The sequence below is a fragment of the Micropterus dolomieu genome, linkage group LG05 (assembly GCF_021292245.1).
Source record: "Micropterus dolomieu isolate WLL.071019.BEF.003 ecotype Adirondacks linkage group LG05, ASM2129224v1, whole genome shotgun sequence".
Taxonomy (NCBI): Eukaryota; Metazoa; Chordata; class Actinopteri; order Centrarchiformes; family Centrarchidae; genus Micropterus; species Micropterus dolomieu.
In genome coordinates this window covers 10,443,017-10,464,791 of record NC_060154.1, presented here as the reverse complement: position 1 = coordinate 10,464,791, position 21,775 = coordinate 10,443,017, and the positions used below count along the sequence as shown (strand labels likewise).

The following is a 21,775-nucleotide window of genomic DNA, read 5'->3' as shown; positions in this document are numbered from 1 at the left end:
GTGGAAGAAATTTTGCTCAGTATCTAAATTTGATTTACATCCAAAAATCACAGTTGCCAAAAAATCCCAGAAGAACAGACAAACAAACAAAAAGGCAAACAATACAGTCAGACTGAAACATTGGTTTTGGATGCACATCAAATTTCTTCACATTTCATCTTTTAGATGCAAAAACTCAATTAAATTTCTTTTAAAAAAAGCTATATATGACCTAAGTATCCCACTTCATGTGTTGCAAATTCTTAAAACTGAGCATGGGTCAGAGTCAACCCAGAAACCCAGAAGATAAATCCAGAGTCTTTCTGCTGTGGATGAACACAAACATGGCTGAAGCCGAGAGTGTGACGAGGGAGAAAAAGCCAGCCAACCTCTCTCCTTCTGCTCCTATGATGATTTATCGTCTTCCTCTAACTGGGGCAAGGACAGGGGGCAGTTTAGGGTGTCCTGTCCCAAAAAGAAAAAAAAAAAAAAAAGGAAAAAGCCCAACACCCCCCTCAACGCCCGGTTGCCAAACCCTGGAGGCTTGATCCACTTCCAGCCACCTGGTTGACTTTGCTGCAGTGTGTGTGTGTGTGTGTGTGTGTGTATTGGGGGGGGGGGGGGGGTAACCTTCACCTGGACTCGCAGAGATAGACCTGGACTCTCAGAGATAGACGAAACCACAACATGGGCTAAAAATAAAGGACCAGTTTTCTGTTCCATTGCTGCCCGGTTGCGGCACCACTTCTGTCACATTGAAGAAGCCTTGTTAAGCTTGACCAAGGGCATAATTTTCTCTCTCTAAATTAAAGATGAAATGTCTGCGTTCTGGCCCTGCGATTATCATGGGAGCCTGTCAACAGAAATATCCCAAAGAGGGAGGGCTGGATGAAAAATGCATCTGCAGTTGGGGATTTCAGTGTGATAGTTATAAGTGTATGAATAAAAAAAAAGATCTGCATAATAAATTATATATAACATTTACAATATCTAAACTACACCGATAATAACTACTGTGTAGCTGAAGTAGATGCCCTAAATAAAAGATAAATATGTGACAACATAGTTTGTACAGTGACTTGTTATGGAGAGATTTGCTAGAGGACATATTTCCTCCTTTGGGTGTGAAGGTATTGATATGAAGCAGAGCATCATACAATGCAGCACTGATATGAAAACTCTCAACTCATGAAAAAAAACAAAAAAAACAGGAATTCTATCCAGGTTTATTGAGGTGGGCTATCCTATTTTATCAAAGTTGTCTTCTTTTAGTTTAAAGGTGACCTATCATACTGCATTTCCAGCCCTATATTGTAGTTCGGTGACTCCTGTATGGCAGCTTTGCATGATTCAAAGTTTTTAAATAAATATTTTAAATATGTTTACCTCATTATTTGAAGCTTTGGCCACATTTAACATGAACATCTGACATTCTAACATTATAGATATGACAGAAAATATTATATAATATAATATAAAAATAAAATGTAAAAAATCATAATAGGTCCCCTTTAAATTACTAACTTCTGGTTTTGGTGTAGTAATATAGAAATTCAATATCACCCTATTAGAACTGCTTAACTACATGGGAGTGGACACACTGTCATGAAACAACATACACATAATCTGAAACTTATATTGTACTTAGTTATATTGTGTATATTGTATTTGGCTCTCACTGCTAAAACTAACCTAACAATGGGTTAAAATATTACAAACAATTGAAACATAACCCCTTTTTTCCTGGGGTAATTGGCCATGGTTTGATAAGACACTTTAAAGTGTCTCGAAATATGAGAATAATAATCCTCTTACTCTTGGAAAGCTTGTTGTGCATTTTCCTTTACATGGATTATGGAGACCTGAACTGCTGGCGCATCACTTGCAAACACTTACAAAATTTTGTGAACTCTCAAAAATGTGTCAACAGCAGTCACAAGTAGAATATTTGCTGTCATCAGCTTCTCAACAGTCCCAGCACCTCACCAAACATTATGAACTGCACTACATTATTATTGGCCACAGGGATACTGTATTAAGGTGTAAATTTGACCACCATCACCTGGTCTCTGAGGCGATCGGTCTCCTCCTGGTATTCAGCGAGCTGTTTCTTCCACTGCTCCACGCTGCCGTTGGCTTCTTGCAGAGCTGCCACCAGCTTGGCGTTACTGTCCTGCAGGGTGAAGAGTTCAGCCTCCAGGTTTATCTCACACATGGACCTGGGGAGAAGTCACAAAGAGACACAGAGACTTAATTTAAAGTAGTAAATCATTTATTTTCGTTTGGCAGTAAGCAGGTTGTCTGCAGCCGAACACTACGCTGATGACAGAAGCTGAAAGACGCTAAAACTAATTAATTAGCTAATGAATATTGATAATGCTGGGTGACTCTCCGGGAGAAGCATTACTGGTGAAGAAAAAGCAGAAGATAATGAGGTAATGAAGCGAAACTTTTATTATGCTGCACCAGCTGTTGGAGAAATTTGATTGGCATATATTTGATTTTAAGGAGCCAAAAGCACATGTACTTTAATGTTTTCAGAGAAGTCTGAGGCAGAACTACATGACACGCCGCACAAAAAAAAAGTTTCAGGTCACACTCTGGACACAGAGACACAAACAACCACTCACACCTATATTTTTTAAATCGGTTTGGCTTATAGCCTTCAGGTCTTTGGATGGTGGGAAGAAGCCGGACCACCTGGAGAGAACCCACGCAGACACGAGGAGAACATTCAAACACCAGACAGAAAGGGGACGACCAAGGTTCAAACCCCCCGAGCTTCTTGTTGTGAGGCGACAGTGCTAACCACTGAACCACGCGCCGCTCTCTTTGAGAGGCACCTTATAATGCAATCCTGCACAAGTGTTACTATTAACTTATTCCAACGGTCCAACATGGCATCAGATGCTCCTGTCCAGGACTGACAATTTTCAGTCCCGACTGTATATTTTTTTTATCAGTTTGTCTTATAACCTGCAACAGAACAGAACAGTATGCACCTTTCACAGTGGAGAATAGTTTAGGAATTCATTGGGGATATTTCATAAACCAGAGAGCCTTTAAATAAAGAAGTTTAGTCTAGTGTCCTTGCCATGACGACCAAATAACAGCTTGGCAACCATAAAATTACTCACCATAGCAACAGGAGAAAAAGCCTTATTACAATCATAAAATAAAATCGTTGGGATAATAGGTTGTGATGCAGCTGAGAATTGTGTGTTCTTCTGCTTCCTGGTCTCAGATGGAAGGTTGAGTGATCAATAATGGGCTCCACACTGACGATGATTATGAGCTGTTAAATTCAGACACACACACACACACACACACACACACACACGCTGCAGAACCACGACACACACACACACACACACACACAACACACACCGCTGCAGAACCAGGGCCTGTCTACATGTAGTGTGGTTTCCAGGTAGACTAAACTTCTTGGTTTGTGGTAAAAATGTTTTTACAAAGACTCACTGCTGCTCTTCTGTTCTTTTAATGTTGTTGTATTTCTTAACTGGCAGTGAGCTTTTCTTACACACAAAATGGAGGAAAAACAGGGAAACAATCTTACATGGGTGAGCTTGGAGGAAAGGACCCATTCACTGCTGCTACAGACAAAGTTTTTATTTCCTGCATTTAAGTCTCCAGAACGGGTCAAGCTCCAAATACACTGGATAAGTGGTACCCACTCCTGGTCCTGAAGAACCCCAGCACTGAATATTTACCATTTCTCTATACTGTCGTGGAAAGTGAAAAATCTAGTGTTTTCTAGTGCAGATATGAGTTGGTACTCAAATACCAAGAGACACAATGTTTGAAGAGAGGCAGTGTCCCCTCATTTCTTATAGCCCTTTACAAACACTCACACACAATAACTGTAACATAACAGGAAGCACTCAAGTTATTTTTTCTTGCTTACGACATTTTCTTGTCTTAAGCCACATTCTTCTTCTCTTGTCCTTCATGCCTCGCATCATCTTATACTCATCATAAGGAGTTTTCATCCGCCCTCTAGACTCATTGTAACTCCTTTACAATGAGTTTACTTATATTTAATTACCCAACAACATGGTTTTACTGTGGTGGATACAAAAGACACTAAAGCATAAAGCAAGTGAGCAACAGCAAAATCACAAAAACTAAGAAACAAGGTCATTAAGAGAAAAACAACATGTTTATCTGGGACTTTCTCTGACAATACTCATACCCACACCTCATTAACTCTTGATTGGCTGAGCTAGCTCCCACAATTCATGTTTGCAACCCTATGCCATTTCCTGTCCCGCCTGCTTTTTGCCATTATAAGTGCTTTGGGCTTTTCAGGACCCTGAATTCTACACTTCCCATAATGGATCTTGATAGCTTCCCTTGGTTAGACCCTACCTCCCAGGTAAATGTCCACAAATGTCATGACCCCAGTTTGTAAAGACGATTTCTGTAAAATATATTTTGAGACTTTGAGACACAGAAGACATAACTTATTTTCCAGCCACAGTAGTACTCTATGGCCTCTATTTTTGGCATTTACCCTGTGCCATAGGCACAAGGGAAAAGTCTGCCCTCAGGGCTTTCTGCCAGAAAACCTTACTACTTTGTTAGGTTTATGCACCTAAACTGTTTGGTTAGGTTTAGGAAAAACTGACAGTAGCGAGAGTGAACCTAAACAATAAAGTTCCTTCCTAAAGACCGTTTTCACATTGTCATATTGTCATTTATACACTGTTATGAATAAAGTATTGATTTTAGCCACTTTAAATTTGGACTCATGCCCTGTGTGAAAACGTAACTATTTAGGAACCAGAATTTAATCTACAGAGTCTCAGGCAGTAGGGATGTGAAGCTACTGCTCTGCTGCAAACATACCCTACTGACACAGAATCTTTCCATGGTATGGTATTTACATACTATCTGAAATGCGCATTTTTGAAAATGTTTGGTATTTCCTTAAAGCAAACAATTCTGATTATTATATTTATATTATTAACATTTCTATTGTTCAAATAACAAATGTAGGTCATTGTGAAGCCTTACCAGAGGCAAGTACTCATTAAATGCTTTGCAGTTTAATGGCTTGTAATCGTTTCCTCTCCTCCTCAAACAGAGGACAGGCATTTAGCAGTTTTAGTAAGTTTAATTCACTGTACAGAGCTCCACAAAGTGCTCTGGGCATTTACATCCGCTCATGTAGCCAAGCAGGGGGTAAGACAGGATTACAACCTCTGTAGAAAACTTTCTAAACTCTAATAGGTACAATTTACATTCCAGTACTCCCACACACACAAACACACACACACACACACACACATCTGCTGCTCTCTCCCTTGTTTTACTTTAATGTGTTTCATAAACACCAGAAGCTTTGAGCTTACATTTTCACTCCACGCTGTTCCTCACTATCTGTTTCCCTTGTTGTTGTCTCTCTGCCCTATGTTGTCAAATAAATATCCTAAATAAAATATAAGTTTTACTGTCTTATAAATGTAAATATTTTTTATATTATTATAGCTGTCAAATTCAATACAATGTGTTTTTTCTACCACATTATAAAAAAAAACAAAAGTGAGGTGTAAAAACAATGGTTCTTGTGAAGGAAATGTCTTTCTGTCTCCTGAAGCTAGCAGATCACACTGAACATTACTGTCACTGTACATTATATACAGTGATGTACAGATGCAGTTGGCCTCAGAAGTTAAACAAAACATCGGTCTTATAAGTATATGGATTGGAGTATGACTGCAGGCCAGCAGTGCAAACACCATGTGCAACATGGCGAATAAAATGACATTTAAAAAGTCTGCTGTTAATGAGATACTTTCAGAGTCTGACCACATGTTCCAACCACAAGTTATTAGTTATTAATGTAAAATAAAAGAAGGTTATTATGTTTGATTATCAGTTTCATTGTCACTCTTAAAGTGATTAAAGCTACTAAGCTTTCATTTCTCCAGACAATATGAGGCATGAGGTTTAAACTTCCTGCTAAAGCTGAAAAAACTTCATCATTACCCTTCAGACAACATCTTTTTGACCCTCTCCTTTTCTACCGTCAGCTCCACTTCGGCGCTCTTGCTGCGAAACAGCTTTTCCTCGCCTGGACCGTTGACTGTGAGCAGCGGTGGAGAATGGCGCTCCTCTGACAATTCCTGGATCGACAACACAGGGACAAACAGATGAGACACAAACAAGGCATAAGCTCTGTTATAACATTAAAATAAAATCAGTAGTAGCTCTGTTAATATGGCAACCAATGGGGGAAAAAAGGTTGGATACACAGCACCTTCCATATATGTGTGAAAAAAAATATGTTTGGGATTAAAATGTAAATCCTAATCACCTACACTGTAGTTTTCTATCAGGAGGCAAGAGTCCTTTAATAGAGAGTGCCTGTTTAGAGGACAGGAGCAATTAACAGTGTACAGCTAGTACATTTTTCCTGCACTACAATTAATTTATTCAAGTGATGTTTAAAGTTACATTAAATGTTCCAATATGCCATTTACATATATTATTGATTGTGGATGTTATACTGTTGATACAAGAACAAGCACAATTATTCTAATTTTAGCTCAGAGGTTCAGGGCTGAGCTGATGACAGGTCCATTATAGTCTCTACATCAAGACCTGTCATCAAAAAAACAAACAAGACAAGGCAGCAGGAAAGGACAGAGCTCAACCTGTCAGTGCTTGAAATGTCCCATCTGGGCTCCTGTAAACAGGCTACGTGCAGAGCAAGCAGCCACCTGTGGAGCCCTGCTGTCTTCACTTCATACAGACTCAGAGATCTTATTGGACTCTGATGCAACAAGAAATGACTCATGTACAGTTCCTCATTCCAAGAGTTCATCTGGTATTTGTGTGTAAAAAATATGTACACGCTGGTGTCATGCTGTATCATGTATGTCTGTTAAAATATTACGTATACTGCACATCTGGCAATAAGTGCACTAGCGGCGCAGTTCCCCCTCTGTACCAAATTACTGGTGGAATTTAATGTTAATTTTGGTACACGACTTGGATAGATTTTTAGTCTTAATCTTTTCATTAAAACATATCAATTATCAGATTTTCATTTTATTTAAATAAAAAAAAAAAAAACAACTATATATATATATATATACACATATATACATACACACACACACACACACACACACACACTCCTGAACAAGTTCTAACAATAGACTAACTTGATATTGCATTCAATAATTATACAGTATTGTACTGAGACATTTTCTGTTCTTTTGGGAAGTTAAAAATTGCTGATCCCTCTAATTCTTTTGTGTAGATGCCAGTCTGTTTGCAAGGAGAGCTTGATAAAACCTCAAAATATTTACCAATACAATAAGTAGTTTGACTAGTACCTGCTTGTTCATACTAACTCCTACAGTTAGCAGAGTAGAAAATAGTGCTAAAAACAAGACAGTTGGTGTCTTAGAGTAACATATATTTAGAATATGTTTAATCTAACCTATCACACAAACGACCTTTAGTTAGAACACTGAATGGATCTGCAGCCATAATGCAACAACAAGGTTCAACTCGTTCCCCGTTTGTAGCCTGGTTATTACATTTCATTATTAAGTTCTTTGTGAACAGATTGCTGGGAGATTTGTAAGTCGAACCTTCAAAGTCATTCATACCTTTTTTCCCCCCTGCCTACATTAAAAAATAAAGGTTAAATAAACTGGATGGTGATCCAGTACAAGAAAAACCATTTATCTTCCTCTCAAGTCAGAAACAGACTTTGAATATGACTTGACAGCATGCGGATGGCTTGACTCCAGCCTGGCACAGGCAAGTCTAACCAATCTGCTTTGATATTTTCCTTCCATGCTGCCCAGAAATGGGTTCAAGATTCCATTCACACAGTTTAGTGAACCATTCTCCTGCAGTTTGAGGCTGTGGGCTACAAGACTGCTCAGTCTTCTTTTTAAAAGCATGCAGATGAATTAGCTTGGGCACATTTCTGTACCCATTGTTGCCTTCTGTGTTCTTTTGTCTGAGTGGAAACCGAAACCTGAACTTGTCAACGACCAAGTGCCTCACTGAAGCATTACAACCCTGCACTTATTGTAGAAAATCTTCTATTATTAATTTGAGCAAGCCTGACTGTATTCCCCTATGAACGATGGGTTATTATTTACAGCTCAGCACTCGTCTGCCATTATGGATAGATACGGAAATATAACACAAAGCCGACTCATGTGGATGAGCACTGTGTCCAGAGCAAGGAACATGAGAGCAGGAAAAATCAAAGCCAAGACAACTCCAGTCCGGCCGAAATGCCAACAGATCGGCTGTGCGTATCCCTGAATAATTCATACTCTGGATCATGTTTAAGTCATAAATGAGATTACAAATTTACAGCAGTTTTTTCTTATGTTGTTCGCTAACAGGCTGAGTGGAAACAAGGCAGGGACACAAGAACACAAGCCTGCAAATGACTAATTAGCTAGAATTCAAAGGAACTGCAAGGAATTTTCACTTTTTTCACATGTCTCTGTATTGTCCATCCTCAGGGGACTGTGATCATTGATGATATCACTGAAGTGTAGAGTCTGGATTTCTTCAATTGACAAATAGCTGAATTTTGTCATATTCTGCACATTTTAGATAAAATGCCATTATGTGTTGTTGTTGTTGCAAAGCTTTTACTCTTAGTAGCAAATGCCAGCTTTGTTCTGAAGCTAAATTTGTTCTGAAGTCAACTTTGATCAAACTCCAGATGAATTATTGAGCACGATTGTCCATGCAACACTAAGACGCATGCCTATGAACTATGGAGTCCCTTAGACAAAAGAAGATGGTTGTCTTTGTATTGCTTTTTGTTTGTGGGGTGGAGAGTGTGTTTTCACTCACCTGGGAGAGCTGAGAGATGAAAATGTCCCATGATGCATCAGGTAAAGGTAAATGAGGAGAAACAGAATAAAATAGTTATCACATCATTAAAACCATGCCTTAAGCACTATTTTTTTGACTAAACAGTGATCCATCCAATGCCCAGTTCATGAAAGCTTTACTATTCACTGCTTTACAAAATGTTTTGTTTCTGCACAAGAGTAGATTCATTTTGTGTTTCTGGTTTTTTTGGAGTTAACAGAAGACGACAAAGGTAATTAGCAGGATCAGTGACTGCAACTGAAGACTGAATGAAAAAATAAACATTTCAAAAGAGAAAGAAATGGTCGCAGTCCCACCCACACTGTTTGAGTGACAGATGATCCCTGGGAAATACAGCAGCGAGCGCTTAGCAACACCAATAGAGACAGAATTGAATAAATATATGTTTTTCTATTCTTTTTTTTTATAATCATCAACAATGTAAAATACAAGAAACAGGAGAGAAAAAAAATTAACATGCACATGTAGACGTGTAGATGTGCGTGTAGATGAAATCCCAGATACTTAAAATATTAAATGGCTTTCCTGTGAGCTTTCATCATGGCGTCTCTGCACCACTGTTCGTCTTAAGAACATCTACACTGTTTATTTATTTATCTGAGCATCAGTCCATTGGCTCCTTTAGCTTTATAAAGCTCCGGTTTCTACACCCAGTGTTTCATTGAGACCACAAACCTGCTTTACTTATTCATGTGTCCATGCATCAGGGGTACGTGCTTAGGCTTCCCTTGAATTCACCTGTACTCCCAACTAAACAACACACACTTCCCTTTAGCTGGTTTTAATGCCAAGTCTGTGGTTTAAAATATTGATGACTGGTATTTCTGTTTGCCTTTCTGTCTGTCTCTGCATAGATAGCATGTATTGGAGGAGATCATAGAGGAAAAAAGCTCCAATTAGCAGGCGCAAACAAATGACAGCCGTTACCTGTCAGAGGAGGGAAACAGCTCCTGTGTCCTGCTGTGCTTACACTGCTGTTCAGATAATTTATGGACAGAGATGTTATTTCTTCTATAAGCTTTCTTGCTCACTAGTTTTTCCAGCCACTCTCAAACACAGACCCTGGTGTTTGACATTGAAATAGTTTGACATTTTGGGAAATATGCTTATTTGTTTTCTTGCTGAATGTTGGATGAGAAGACTAAAGTAAATATGCAGCCAATTTGCTTAGCATAACAACTGGGGAAAATAGCTAGCCTGGCTCTGCCCAACGGTTATAAAATCTGCCTACCAACACCTCTAAAGCTCACAAAATAATACATAATATATATTATTTGTTTAATCTGTACTAAAACCATAGCATAAAAATGACCGTTTTGACTTCCTGGAGTCTCCTCTGGTTGCTTGGAAACTTCTCTTGGCCAAGAAAAATAGTCCTGCAAATAAACCTGTGTAAAATGAATAAAATGGCCAGATATGACAGTGGTACTGGTCATCTCATCTAACTCTTTGCAAGAAAGCAAATAAGCGCATTTCCAAACTGCCTTCGGTTGGTGGGAGGCTCAACATGTGGGGTCATGCAGGAGACTACTGAAGACAAAGTGCCATCATTAAAATATATAAAAAATATCGTGAAAAAGTAAATTTTTTCCTTTAATTTAAGTCAAAAAGTGGAACTTTCATATATTCTAGATTCATTACATACAAAGTGAAATATTTGTTGCTTTAATCTTGATGCTTAGGGCTTACAGCTCATGAAAATCAAAAATCAATATCTTAAAATATTAGAATTTTAGAATAAAGAATTTTAGAGCACTTCACGCTTCCATCTGCTGACAAGCTTTATGAAGATGCTGATTTCCTTTTCCAGCAGGACTTGGCACCTGCACACAGTGCCAAAACGACTACTTACTGGTTTGCTGATCATGGTGTGACTCGCCTGAAACTGAAGCCCATAGAGAATCTATGGGCTATTGTCAAGAGGAAAATGAGAGACACCAGATCCAACAATACAAACGAGCTGAAGGCCGCTATCAGCCACCGCGATTCAGTAATTCGTGTAAAAGATGACCCGACCAAGTACTGAGTGCATAAATTAACCTTTTTCAGAAGTTTTCAACTTTTCAGAAGGTCTAGATTTCTGTATTATACATTCTTTATTCTAATATTTTGAGATATGGATGTTGGATCACCTATTCATCTGTTCTTATGTTCCTGTAACAGACAGGATCATGTGTTATCAAGTATTTGGGACCTTTAAAACAAATTAAAATTCCCTAATAGGTGTATCTTCTATTAATTTTAATATTTCAGCAACACCCTTTGCATTTTATGACTATTGATTCTCTTTACTGTTGAGAATACATATTTAAGCTTTAATCTACTACACACACCTGACATAAACAGGGCCATAGTAAGGGATTCAGTTCCCACTGAGGTGTAAACTAAAACCTTTCAATGAAGCATCACCTAAAAAACAAATTTATTCTTTAAATATAATTTTTGCATAAAATGTTTATCATCTTTCTACATATCTACAATATTCTCTGTTTATTATTCTTTTATTGTATCTCACTGAACTTCACCATCTCCTCCGCCATCTTATCTCTGAGCTTTGCAAATAAGCCTGAAAGCTGAAGCTTTACTGCATGCAGATCCCCTGCTGCCATCCACATATCTGAGGCAGAATATGTGCTTTGTAGAGCCTGAGGCTGTGTAGATACAGCTCTGCAATGCTGTAGATGGTTACTGACCAGGGCTGTTACTGACCAGCTGAATGTCATGCAAAACCCACTGATACACTGCGGGAAGAGGAAAATGAAACAAGACAAAACACTGCAGCTTCCATCTAGTGTTTTATAAACAACATTATCTTAAGGTTTATCAGTTGATCATGATATAAGGTTTGCATATTTTGGCTGTGTGTGCTGTACGTTTGCTATTATTATTTATTATTATTATTATTACCACCACCTTCTTCATCTTCTCAAGCATTGCAGTTATTTTGAGATATATATATATATATATATATATTATATATTTGTACACATAAAACTGTCTGAAGATTCTCAGTCATCCAGGTCATAGTTATCCAAGGAGGATAAAATCACGGGCATATAAGAGGGATCTTCAGTTCTTCAATCTCCAATCTTGAGGTTTATTGTGTTGTTGTCATTTATAACATGACCATGTATTTGTGGAAAGCAACAGTACACATAATTTGGTATGTAAAAGCCTTAACGTAGCTCTTAACTGGCATTACAGCCACACTGGGGCAGCCATCAATAGTGGTCAATAGTTCATTCATACAATAACCTCACGTACTCACACTCCATAACAGCTTTAATTAGGGTACTATTTCTGTATTACACAGGTTCAGACAGTCAGCAGTATGGTGTTTTACACTGTGCAGCGGTGAGTTAGAAGATGTGATAATAACCACAACAACACCTCCACACTGCTCTCAGTTTACTGCACGACACAAAATCAATGACTGCTGTCTCATGTACAAATCACTAGAGGATGTTCCTCGCCTGGGTCTGACGTCACTGCAGCTGTATTTAGGTGATGTTTCTTGTTTCTGTGTGTGCGTGTGCGTGTGGTGTGCGTGTGCGTGTGTGTGTGTGTGTGTCATGCACTTGATTTATCGATTTAGCATGTATGAATGCATGATGGGATGTAAGAATGTAACACCTCTGCCTGCTGTTCTGTCACTGACACTGACCTGTGTGTGGAGACACACATATACTGCAGTCATGACTTCAGGTGCTCCTACTTCAATTCCTCACAGACACATTAATGAATTAATTAATTAATTTATTGTCTTCCTTTTATATATATATATTTTTTAAACATAAGAATACCAGTATGTTTGTTTACTGTGCAGGAAATCTTGCCAGCCAAAGCAGAGGCATGCAGGAGCAAGTATTTATTAGCAAAAAGAAAGCTACAGATATTAGAGTGATCAAAAGAAAGTAACTTAAGTTTGAACACATTAAAACTGAATCACAGACGGACAGACAAACAGACAGACACTAATTAAATTAAGTTTAATGATCGAAGGTAAATCAGGGGGAAATTACTGATCAAAGTTGCCCTTTGACCTCCTTCTGTGCAGCTCAGTCCAGCATCAATGCTCCCATGGCCTCGATGGAAACAATATTTAATAGAACTTTAACATTAAATGTCAGCTTGTTTGATGGAATATTTTTCCACTGGACTTCTTGTGCCGTTGACCTTCTCGGTATTGATGCTCTGTTTTGTCGTATCATTTCTCTCTGCCTCGCCAAATAAACAGACAAGACAAACCATCAGCTCTTATCTGAGTGTCTCAGAGCTAGGGACACAGTTGGCAGCGTGACTCTGCAGTCTCTCAGACCTGCTGAGTGGCTCCTTGTTTGGACTTCTACACTGTGCAACTCACACACACAGAGTTTAGCCTGTTATGAATTCATGTCACCACAACAACCAACACACTCACTGATGATACGTGGCAGGCCTACTAAATAAACAAGATTAGTAGAGCCAAACTGAAGCAAAAGTTGAGTCATCATGTGACACTGCCATGTGTTGACTTTTGGGACACTGCCCTCCATGTTTGATCACAGCCACCCAAACAGAGTGTGTACTACTTGTGTTGTAAATGTCAGAAGAGCTGTCCCATTAAAAATACGTGTCCTATAATCTACTTGTGGAAAAAAGGTGAAGGACGAAAAGTTTCCACTGCAGGCGAGCTTTCACTTCTCCAGCTGGACCTCAGTGTTATCAAGTCCACCAAGAAATCACAGACCGCGGCAGGATAAAAGCTGGCCATTGTCCTTTCAGCAGCAGCCAGATTCACTTCAATTATTGATGATTCAGCTCCCCTCTCTCTGTCCCCACATCTCCCTTCTTTCCTCCCCATTCTCCTGAGCCCTCCTTCTTCTTCCTTTCAGTCCCAGCCATTACTGCCCCTCCAAACACCTTCAGAGCTCGCATCTCTTTCTGCTTCCCATCTCCATTTGTCATGCATGAAATCTTTTAATGGGGTTAACCAATGCGAGAATAATGGAGCCGCCAGATGGACATCCGTCTAATCCCTCATGCTTCTGTGTATGTTTAAAATAGAAACAAAGGCACTGAGTTCATTGGGATATTACTGCTCCGCTCTGTCGTATTGGCCTGGGGGTTACAGAGACCAGCGTATCACTTCAAGGTCACAGGTTCAGTTTCTCCAACCTGAACTTGTTGCCCGTTCTTATTTAAAGGCAGACTTTACTTAGACTTTTCTTCTAAAGTCTCATTAGCGAACACTTGCACTGTAAGCTTTTGAAAATTTATTTATGGTATAAAACCAGTGGTTTTTAAAATTATTACCAGCAGTAGCAGTTCCCTTGACTGCACAAATAGTTGCAGTCAAGAGGTAGGGGTTATTTTGCTCCTTATATAAGTTGGAATGACACTATCCTCCATGTAGATAGTTGGGGTTGTTTTTGCTGAGGTTTGGAAATCTCTGCCACTTGAGACTCCCACCACCCCAATATACTGGAGGTAAATGGAGCTTATTTGTGGTGCTCAAAGCATCTCAAAACTTAATTTAAGAAATTCAACAGCAATGTGTCTTTCCAGAAACAATGTCCTGACTCCTTAGTATAAGAAGGACTGTTTTCAGGATAGTTTTTCCTTTCAGAAGAAAATAGTTCCTTACAATAACTGTTAGCTATGAGGTCTATGGAAAGTAGGTTTTGAGATCAGCAAATGGAAAAGTGTAATGTAAATATTCCCTTATCACTTAATTATTTTGGCTGATTAGACCTCGGCATTTACAGAGCATAATAATTGATTGACTGCTTTGATATTTTTTTCAGATCTGTCGTTTATTATTTTGATTATATTGAGTATATGGAGTTTCCATTTTCTACCTGGGAGATCAGCCAAAATAACTAAGAAAACTGGTATGGGTAGCCAAACGAGTGCTTTAAGAAAGTAGAGCAGCGCTTTACCTCTGGAGCTGCAATGTTGAGCGCAGGGTTGGCCAGCTCAAACCTCTCCTGAGATTTCTCTCTGGCCAGACGGGCTGCCTCCTTTACCTCCTTAAACTGATCTGCAAACTGCAGGTGCAGGAAAAGAAGAGACAGAAGTCAGACAAGATAACCTGAAAACTCAGACACATCATATCACATCATCCCTAAATTACTGTTTCAGATCATCCTTTGGTACTCAGTAAACATGTATTCTGGGGTAAAAGAATATTTGTTCCACTTCAGGTGCTGTGACTTCTGACCTCTTTTTGTGCTTTATTTGTACTTTTAATGCAGTAATTTAAACTTACTTTGCACTCATTCTTGATGACAGCTCAAGTTAAATTGCAAATTTAAATTTAAATATTTGAGATAAATAAATATTATAAGAGGAAATGTATGAAAATCTGCATCATGGTGAGGTAAAAAGAAATTGTATTTCCATATGTACACTGTAGACGTAATTCTGCTGAATTTGACACTGACAGAATCTGTATAAAAGAGGTATTGAAAATGGGGCCACAGTCCCCTCTTGCTCCCATGGTCTATCTTTTTCCCCATAACCCTCTTTGTGTCATATCTACTAAATGAAAGACTCTTTGAAGTATTTTGTTTGAATGTTGCCGTGGTGTGTGTGCTAGTGGTGTTTACCTGCTGCAGCTGCTGCTCTGTGGAAAAGCCCAGGCCATAGACGGTGTTGGCCCGGCTGTCGGCCCACTGGCCAAACTTCTGGGAGGTTTTGGTGAAGGTCATGTTGGGGGTGATGGTGCTGTTGATGATGGCCTTGTGGGGGAAAAAAAATTATTAAATACCATGAAACACAAAAGTAGATAAACTATCCAAGTAGGAAAATGGGACACGGCATGATCCTGCAAATAAATACAGAAGATATATAAATAACTTCTTACTATAAAGAAAAGCTCATTCTTTCACTGGAACACATTTATTATTCATATTTCAATTGCTGCACTTGGACTTGTATGCATTTATTAAGCTACGTGCTAAAAAAGCCTGTTTTCAAAAGGTCATTTTCTTTGACAAAGAATTAACAATATCCAGAACCAACAAAAAGAACATTAATAATTTCTGTCACCTTTAAATGTCAACTTCATTCCAGCCCACTGTTAATTTTCATTTGTATCTACTTGACCAGCAAATATGCTGATTTTCAATTGATTATCAAGAGGGCAACTATTCACTATGTAGCAGCTCATTACAGTGAACAGGGTGCTGTTGGCTTGGAGTTCTATGGTTTTCTTTAGGATTGCTCATTAGAAAAAATAAACAGCATGGGAACATTAACCACATGTCACATTTAGATCATGTAGTCTTTAAAATCTAAAACATTTGCAGGTTTGTAACTTACAGTTAAAAAAAACATTATGGAGGACTACTGGAGAACTATGGTTGCAAATAAAGACAAAATATCTAACAACCAGGCTAGAGAAGGAGCTAAGGGAAAAAGCTTGTTGTGGTGTGCGATCTATTCAGTAACACTCTCAAGTGAACAGTCTGATTAGGTGAATTTGTTGCCAAATGCAGATTTCTTTGGTCTCTTCTCCAAAAGCCTCAAGTCTCAGTGCGGTAAATTGGCAGAATTGGCTGATAACTACAAAGCGCAGCATTTTCTCTGAGTTTTATTTAGTCGCTAACAAGATATGTGTGTGTTATAAATATTCTGCTGACAATGTGCAACTCTGACCAATGCATCCCCACCCATGACAGCCACAACCAAATGGAAAACAGATTTATTTCCCTTCATTTTAAGCATCTTGGGATGGGCTGCACAGAGTGGGCTAAATAAAATGCAAGTCAGGAGGATATGATACTACACAAATGAAGAGTCCCTACACTTATATAATACTAATACCATATGAGGAAAATATTATTAACGTACTGCTGAGTGCAACAAGGTGCATATTGCTACAGAAGTTCAATTAAAGCTTGATTAGATTTTTCCTGCAGTCTCACTGCATCTTGTGCTGGTTTTCTTTGATAGAAACACAATCAAAAAATATATCAAGTTTGTTAAATAGACCAACTTAGGATCAATCAATGCTGGAAAAGACTTGAAAATGTGGTTTAAAGAACGATTTATTAGTCTCCTACTTAACATTTTTCCTCTTAAAATAAATTTAAGCAGAATAACTTTTGTGCCTTGACCTGCTGGAAATGCTATATAACAATATGTGTATGTTCTGTGGCTTCCAATGAAGAAATGGTAAATGGTCTGTATGGCGCCTTTCTAGTCTTCTGACCACTCAAAACGCTTTTACACTACATCACATTCACACACTGAGCTTAAGGGATGGGCTCAGAAAGGAAACTAACATTCACACACAAATGGAACAGGGGAAATTCGGGGTTCAGTATCTTGCCCAAGGACATACAGTCTGGAGGTGCCGGGAATTGAACCGCCGATCTTCCAATTACCCATTCTACCTCCTGAACCACAGTCGCCCCAGTTAGAAAGTCTGCTGCAACAACTCCAGGCTGTTAGTTTCTGACAAGTGAAAAGTTTCATCCCCACTACCTTTGACACCAACTGGCTTTTTCTGACCTTTCCTTGCCTTCGGTCTTCTTCTGTCTCCTATAACAGCTCACGAGTCTCTGGCCTGCACATCCACTACTACAAATGTCCATGTTTGTGATGTAAACGTATGATGTAGCATGTATGCATGTGTATCTGGGTAGTCATATATGTGGTGGGGTCCCAACCTTAGTCCCGCCCACACTGATGATGCGGTACACGGTGCGGCTGGCATCATAGAAGAAGGAGACTGTGACGGCGTGTTTGCTGGCTGGCAGCCAGTTGCGTTTGGTGGCTGGATCAATCTGGAAGACATGAGCTCTGGCACTGAAGATGGGCTGCTCCCTTTAAAACACAAAAAACAGAACTTATTAACTTCTTGTTACAGATGATTTAGTGACACATTCATTTACAAAATACTACGGCATATATCCAGGCAGGTAGGATCTTCTGCCGTGAAGGCACCATGTTTTCAAAAGAAGGACTTACTCTGTAGAAGAAAAGGAGTTGGTATAGTGTTAGTTGGCTAGTATTTCTCTGAAATATATTTGAATTAATTACATTTTCATAGTCGGAGTTAATAAACAAATTATAATACATTTTTCAACTGTTCGGTGTACCCCTACCCTCCGTGCACTTACTGTACAATACTATAAACAACTATGGAATAACATCAAACTGCACACTATAACACAAACACTGTATAAACAAGATACACTCATAAATATCTAGAATATAATTTCTAAGAACTTAAAAACTTAAAAAATAGGCCTAAAAAGAGACTAGCATGTTGTTTTAGGTAAGACAGAACCTTAAAATTAACACAGTGGTGATTTATTTTACCAGACTAGGTTAATATACAAAAGATACTTATAGAATAAAAAGAAGTTCCCATAACATGGGAACACGAGCGTAAGCTTTAAGAACAATGCTTTTAGAGTGTACCTACTTTGTTTAAATGGTATGTATCATTTTGTAACAGCACATGTCACTTTTTAAAGGAAGTCAATAAATCTCTTTTCTGGCTGAACGCTTCTTTTGTCACGCAGCTCTGTCACAAACAGTGAAATGAGCCTGAGGTCATGTGTCACATTCCTGATTTTTAAGGGACATAAACACATCTGTCTGCATGTGACAGTCCTCACTGATCCAGTTTCTCCACAGAGAATATAAAAATGACCAAGACAACAGTTTCAGACTTTAATTCCAGGTCTACTGCAAACTCTATAATCTCTATTAATCATTATTGTACACTGAAGGGGTAGTTTAAAATCACAAAATAACCTTTTCTTTTACCTCTATCTGTGTCTGTATTTGCAGAGATTTTGAGACATTCTTCACTGAAACTTACTGTATGATCTCACATTAAACAACACAAGTGGATGGAAATCTGTTTCTGGAGCTCAAAGAAATTAAAAATGATGACTCAACAACTCAACAGCAACATGTCCTTCCAGAAATAATGTACCACTTTCTCCCAAATAATCCACAGCTACTATGATAATTTACAATTTTCATAGCATGATTTTAGAACTAAAAATTTTTCACAGCCAATTTGTGGATAATCCTGAATCAACCGGATGCAGGTTGATTGTTCAAGTTGCAGCACAACTTCCGACAAAAAGAAACATAGCGATTTGTTTTGTGCGCTCTCAAATCTCATCAATAAACTTCCATAATATTTTCTTTGTTCATTCTACAGTATTTACAGCATGTACCATAAATATATTTTGGATGGCATAATTTTTCAGAAAAAGCAATTTTAGTTAATAAGCTTTCATGAGCTGCTCTATGAAAAGGCAATGCAATGCATTACTTACACATGTATTCTAGAAAAATGGCATCAGACATGTTGATCAAAGCCAAAAGGCTAAAACATCTGTACCATCATTAAAATGAACTGAATCACTGAGTGCAAAGCATCGACACTTTGGGACTCAACTCTTCCACTGATGGTGGATAAAGCTATAAATAGGGACACATATACTCCCAATTTCCAAATGTGATTGTGTTTTTCAAGGACCTCGAGGTCATGATGCTCTCTGTATAATGAGGCTATTGGTGCAAATGAAGCTGAAGATCTGCTAACCGCTAGCAGTCCAATTAGCCATCCTGCTCTCTTTGAAGAACTATACACTCATTGTGGGGACTAAACATGGATAGAGGCTCACAGAACGATGAAGGACTACGCAGGCACTTTAGTGAATTCATGGAACATTACTCAGTTAATAGAGTTTGCATAATGTTAATGTATGCAATGAGCAGTTCCCCTCTCAAGTCAATTACATACTGACATTAATGAGGATAATGTGCGCTGGGAGAAGGGTCTGTTCTTTGTCTAAGACAGAGAAATAACCATTTATATAGGTCAGTGCTGGCTATATGAAGCTTTGTTCCCACTGGATTTGGTTAGAAATTGCTTTACATTTGCATACAAACAATAGTTATTATTGTTACAGTACAGATTGAAGCTACAATTCACAATAGACAAAAGCAGCACAGACAAAGAAGCAGATTCAGGTCCTGTATGGAAGCAGCTAGAAATATCTCTAACTCAATACACAAATATGGGTCTAAGTTAACTGAACAATAAGGAGTCACCGGACAAAAATGGCAGAAATGAAGAGCAAACTACTACTAATTTGTGATACGCTTGTCTCTTAATTTGATTTGTTGAATTTGATTTGATTAAAATATTATAAAATGCCCTCTCAATTCCTCACAGGAGTTATAGAAGTACAGTTGATTGGTTGCTGCCACATAAAAGGGATTTCTATGAAAGTTGGTCAAGGTAACAGACACAGAAAGCATGAGGTCACAAAATAAACTGATTTGTTAAATCTCAAAGTATACAAGACAACGAATTCTGGTCAAAGTTAAAGAAAATATATTTTCGTTCATTTATAATCATTAGGTTGATCTTGTGAGACTTGCAAGCTAGTAATAACTAGCTTGGGCTATCTATGGCTACTGCATTTAGCCTTATCCTATTGGTTCAGTGCTACCAAGTGTTAGTTACAAGTTTCTTAATGCTTAGAAAGTTACTTTAAGCCCTGTGAGCTCTTTCACAGCAGATATTTTAACATGTTTAGCAGGAAATCAATCAATAACACTGATAATGGCTACATTCCATTTGAATGTGCCAGTTCCAGTGTCCAGCTATAGATTAACTGGCTCTCTGTCACGGCTAACTAGGACACTTAAATGGATAAAAGCCATTATTAACTTCCTTTACACCTGTGCTTTTCTCTCTATAAGCTAAATTGTCTGTCAATAAACAGACTGAAAAATCAGCAACTACCACAACCGTCAACAGCAAGCTGCCAAACTGCTTTTAAATGATAATGGTGCTGTAATTAACATCCTGCTGTTGCAATGCATTTGTTTCTATTATAGTAGTAAAAGAATACAGTTTTGTGTCAGTTATGTGTCTCTTTCTGTAAATCTTAGAACACTGCATGCAATATTTTGCAGTTGGTTTTTAGGGCTTTTAAACCTGAAACACCAACTGCTTTGCAAACTTTACTAAATGCTTTGCATGGCAACTTGTTAATTTGTTCTCTGTGGAAAACGTTGCCACTGCAGAACTAATAATAATAATAATAATAATAATAATAATAATAATACATTTTATTTATAATGCACTTTACATTTCAGGGAAATCTCAAAGTGTTATTTCTACCTGTTACTTCAAACAGTTACAGACAGGGCATCTGTAGGGCAACATGAATGTTACTTCCAAGCAGTCACTTACTGCATGTAATTTCCCAGCTTGAGCATTTATGTGTATGAGTTACTATCTCTATCACCTTTAACAGCCACTGTGCAATTGCCCTTGAGCAAGGCCATTTTGGCACTAATTTATCAAGTAAAAATATTACGTGGCTAGCATGTGTGTATTTCTATGAAGGAGCAAAGCCATTTTAGTAAGAAAGATATTGTAACAAAGCTTTTCAGGTAGGAGTATTTTATTTAAGGTTTGTGGTAAACCTCAATATTTATTTCACTGTCAGGAGGTAACATCCTGCTCAAAACATCAGACACGAATCAGCACCATGAAAGTACTTAATTACACTCAATAAAAATAGTTGTCTGGCTGCATGACTGATAACCCGGGCATTAAAGGCTGTAAGCCCAAATAAATAGGAATTAACATCAAAGTAAAATAGTTCATGTTCTCATCTTAATGAGAACTGATGACTGACCGCTCATCAGCTCCCAGCCGTCACAGCGGATCACACAGAAATTAATGTCCCGTCATTCATTTGGCCCGTCTTCACGTTGCTCTGTGAAAAGCACATCAAGCTAATCAGCTCAGACAAGATGCATCGCGCTGAGGTTTGATGATTTGAGCAGATTAAAACTGGATTAAATTTCTCCTGAGCTGAGGGAGAGCTAACCCAGCACAGCAGCTTGACAG

The 21,775-nt window shown here is 38.3% G+C and overlaps 1 protein-coding gene across 1 annotated transcript in view; it reads right to left on the bottom strand.

Annotated features, from left to right (window-relative positions):
- The window catches only part of homer3b (homer scaffold protein 3b), a 32,506-nt gene extending 11,302 nt beyond the window's left edge, over positions 1 to 21,204 (bottom strand). Inside the window, 7 exon segments of the mRNA XM_046049989.1 lie at positions 2,042 to 2,198; positions 5,992 to 6,128; positions 8,845 to 8,853; positions 14,808 to 14,915; positions 15,477 to 15,608; positions 17,544 to 17,722; positions 21,165 to 21,204. Coding sequence (XP_045905945.1) covers positions 2,042 to 2,198; positions 5,992 to 6,128; positions 8,845 to 8,853; positions 14,808 to 14,915; positions 15,477 to 15,608; positions 17,544 to 17,722; positions 21,165 to 21,204 — 762 coding nt within the window.
- Positions 21,205 to 21,775: the final 571 nt, after the last annotated feature.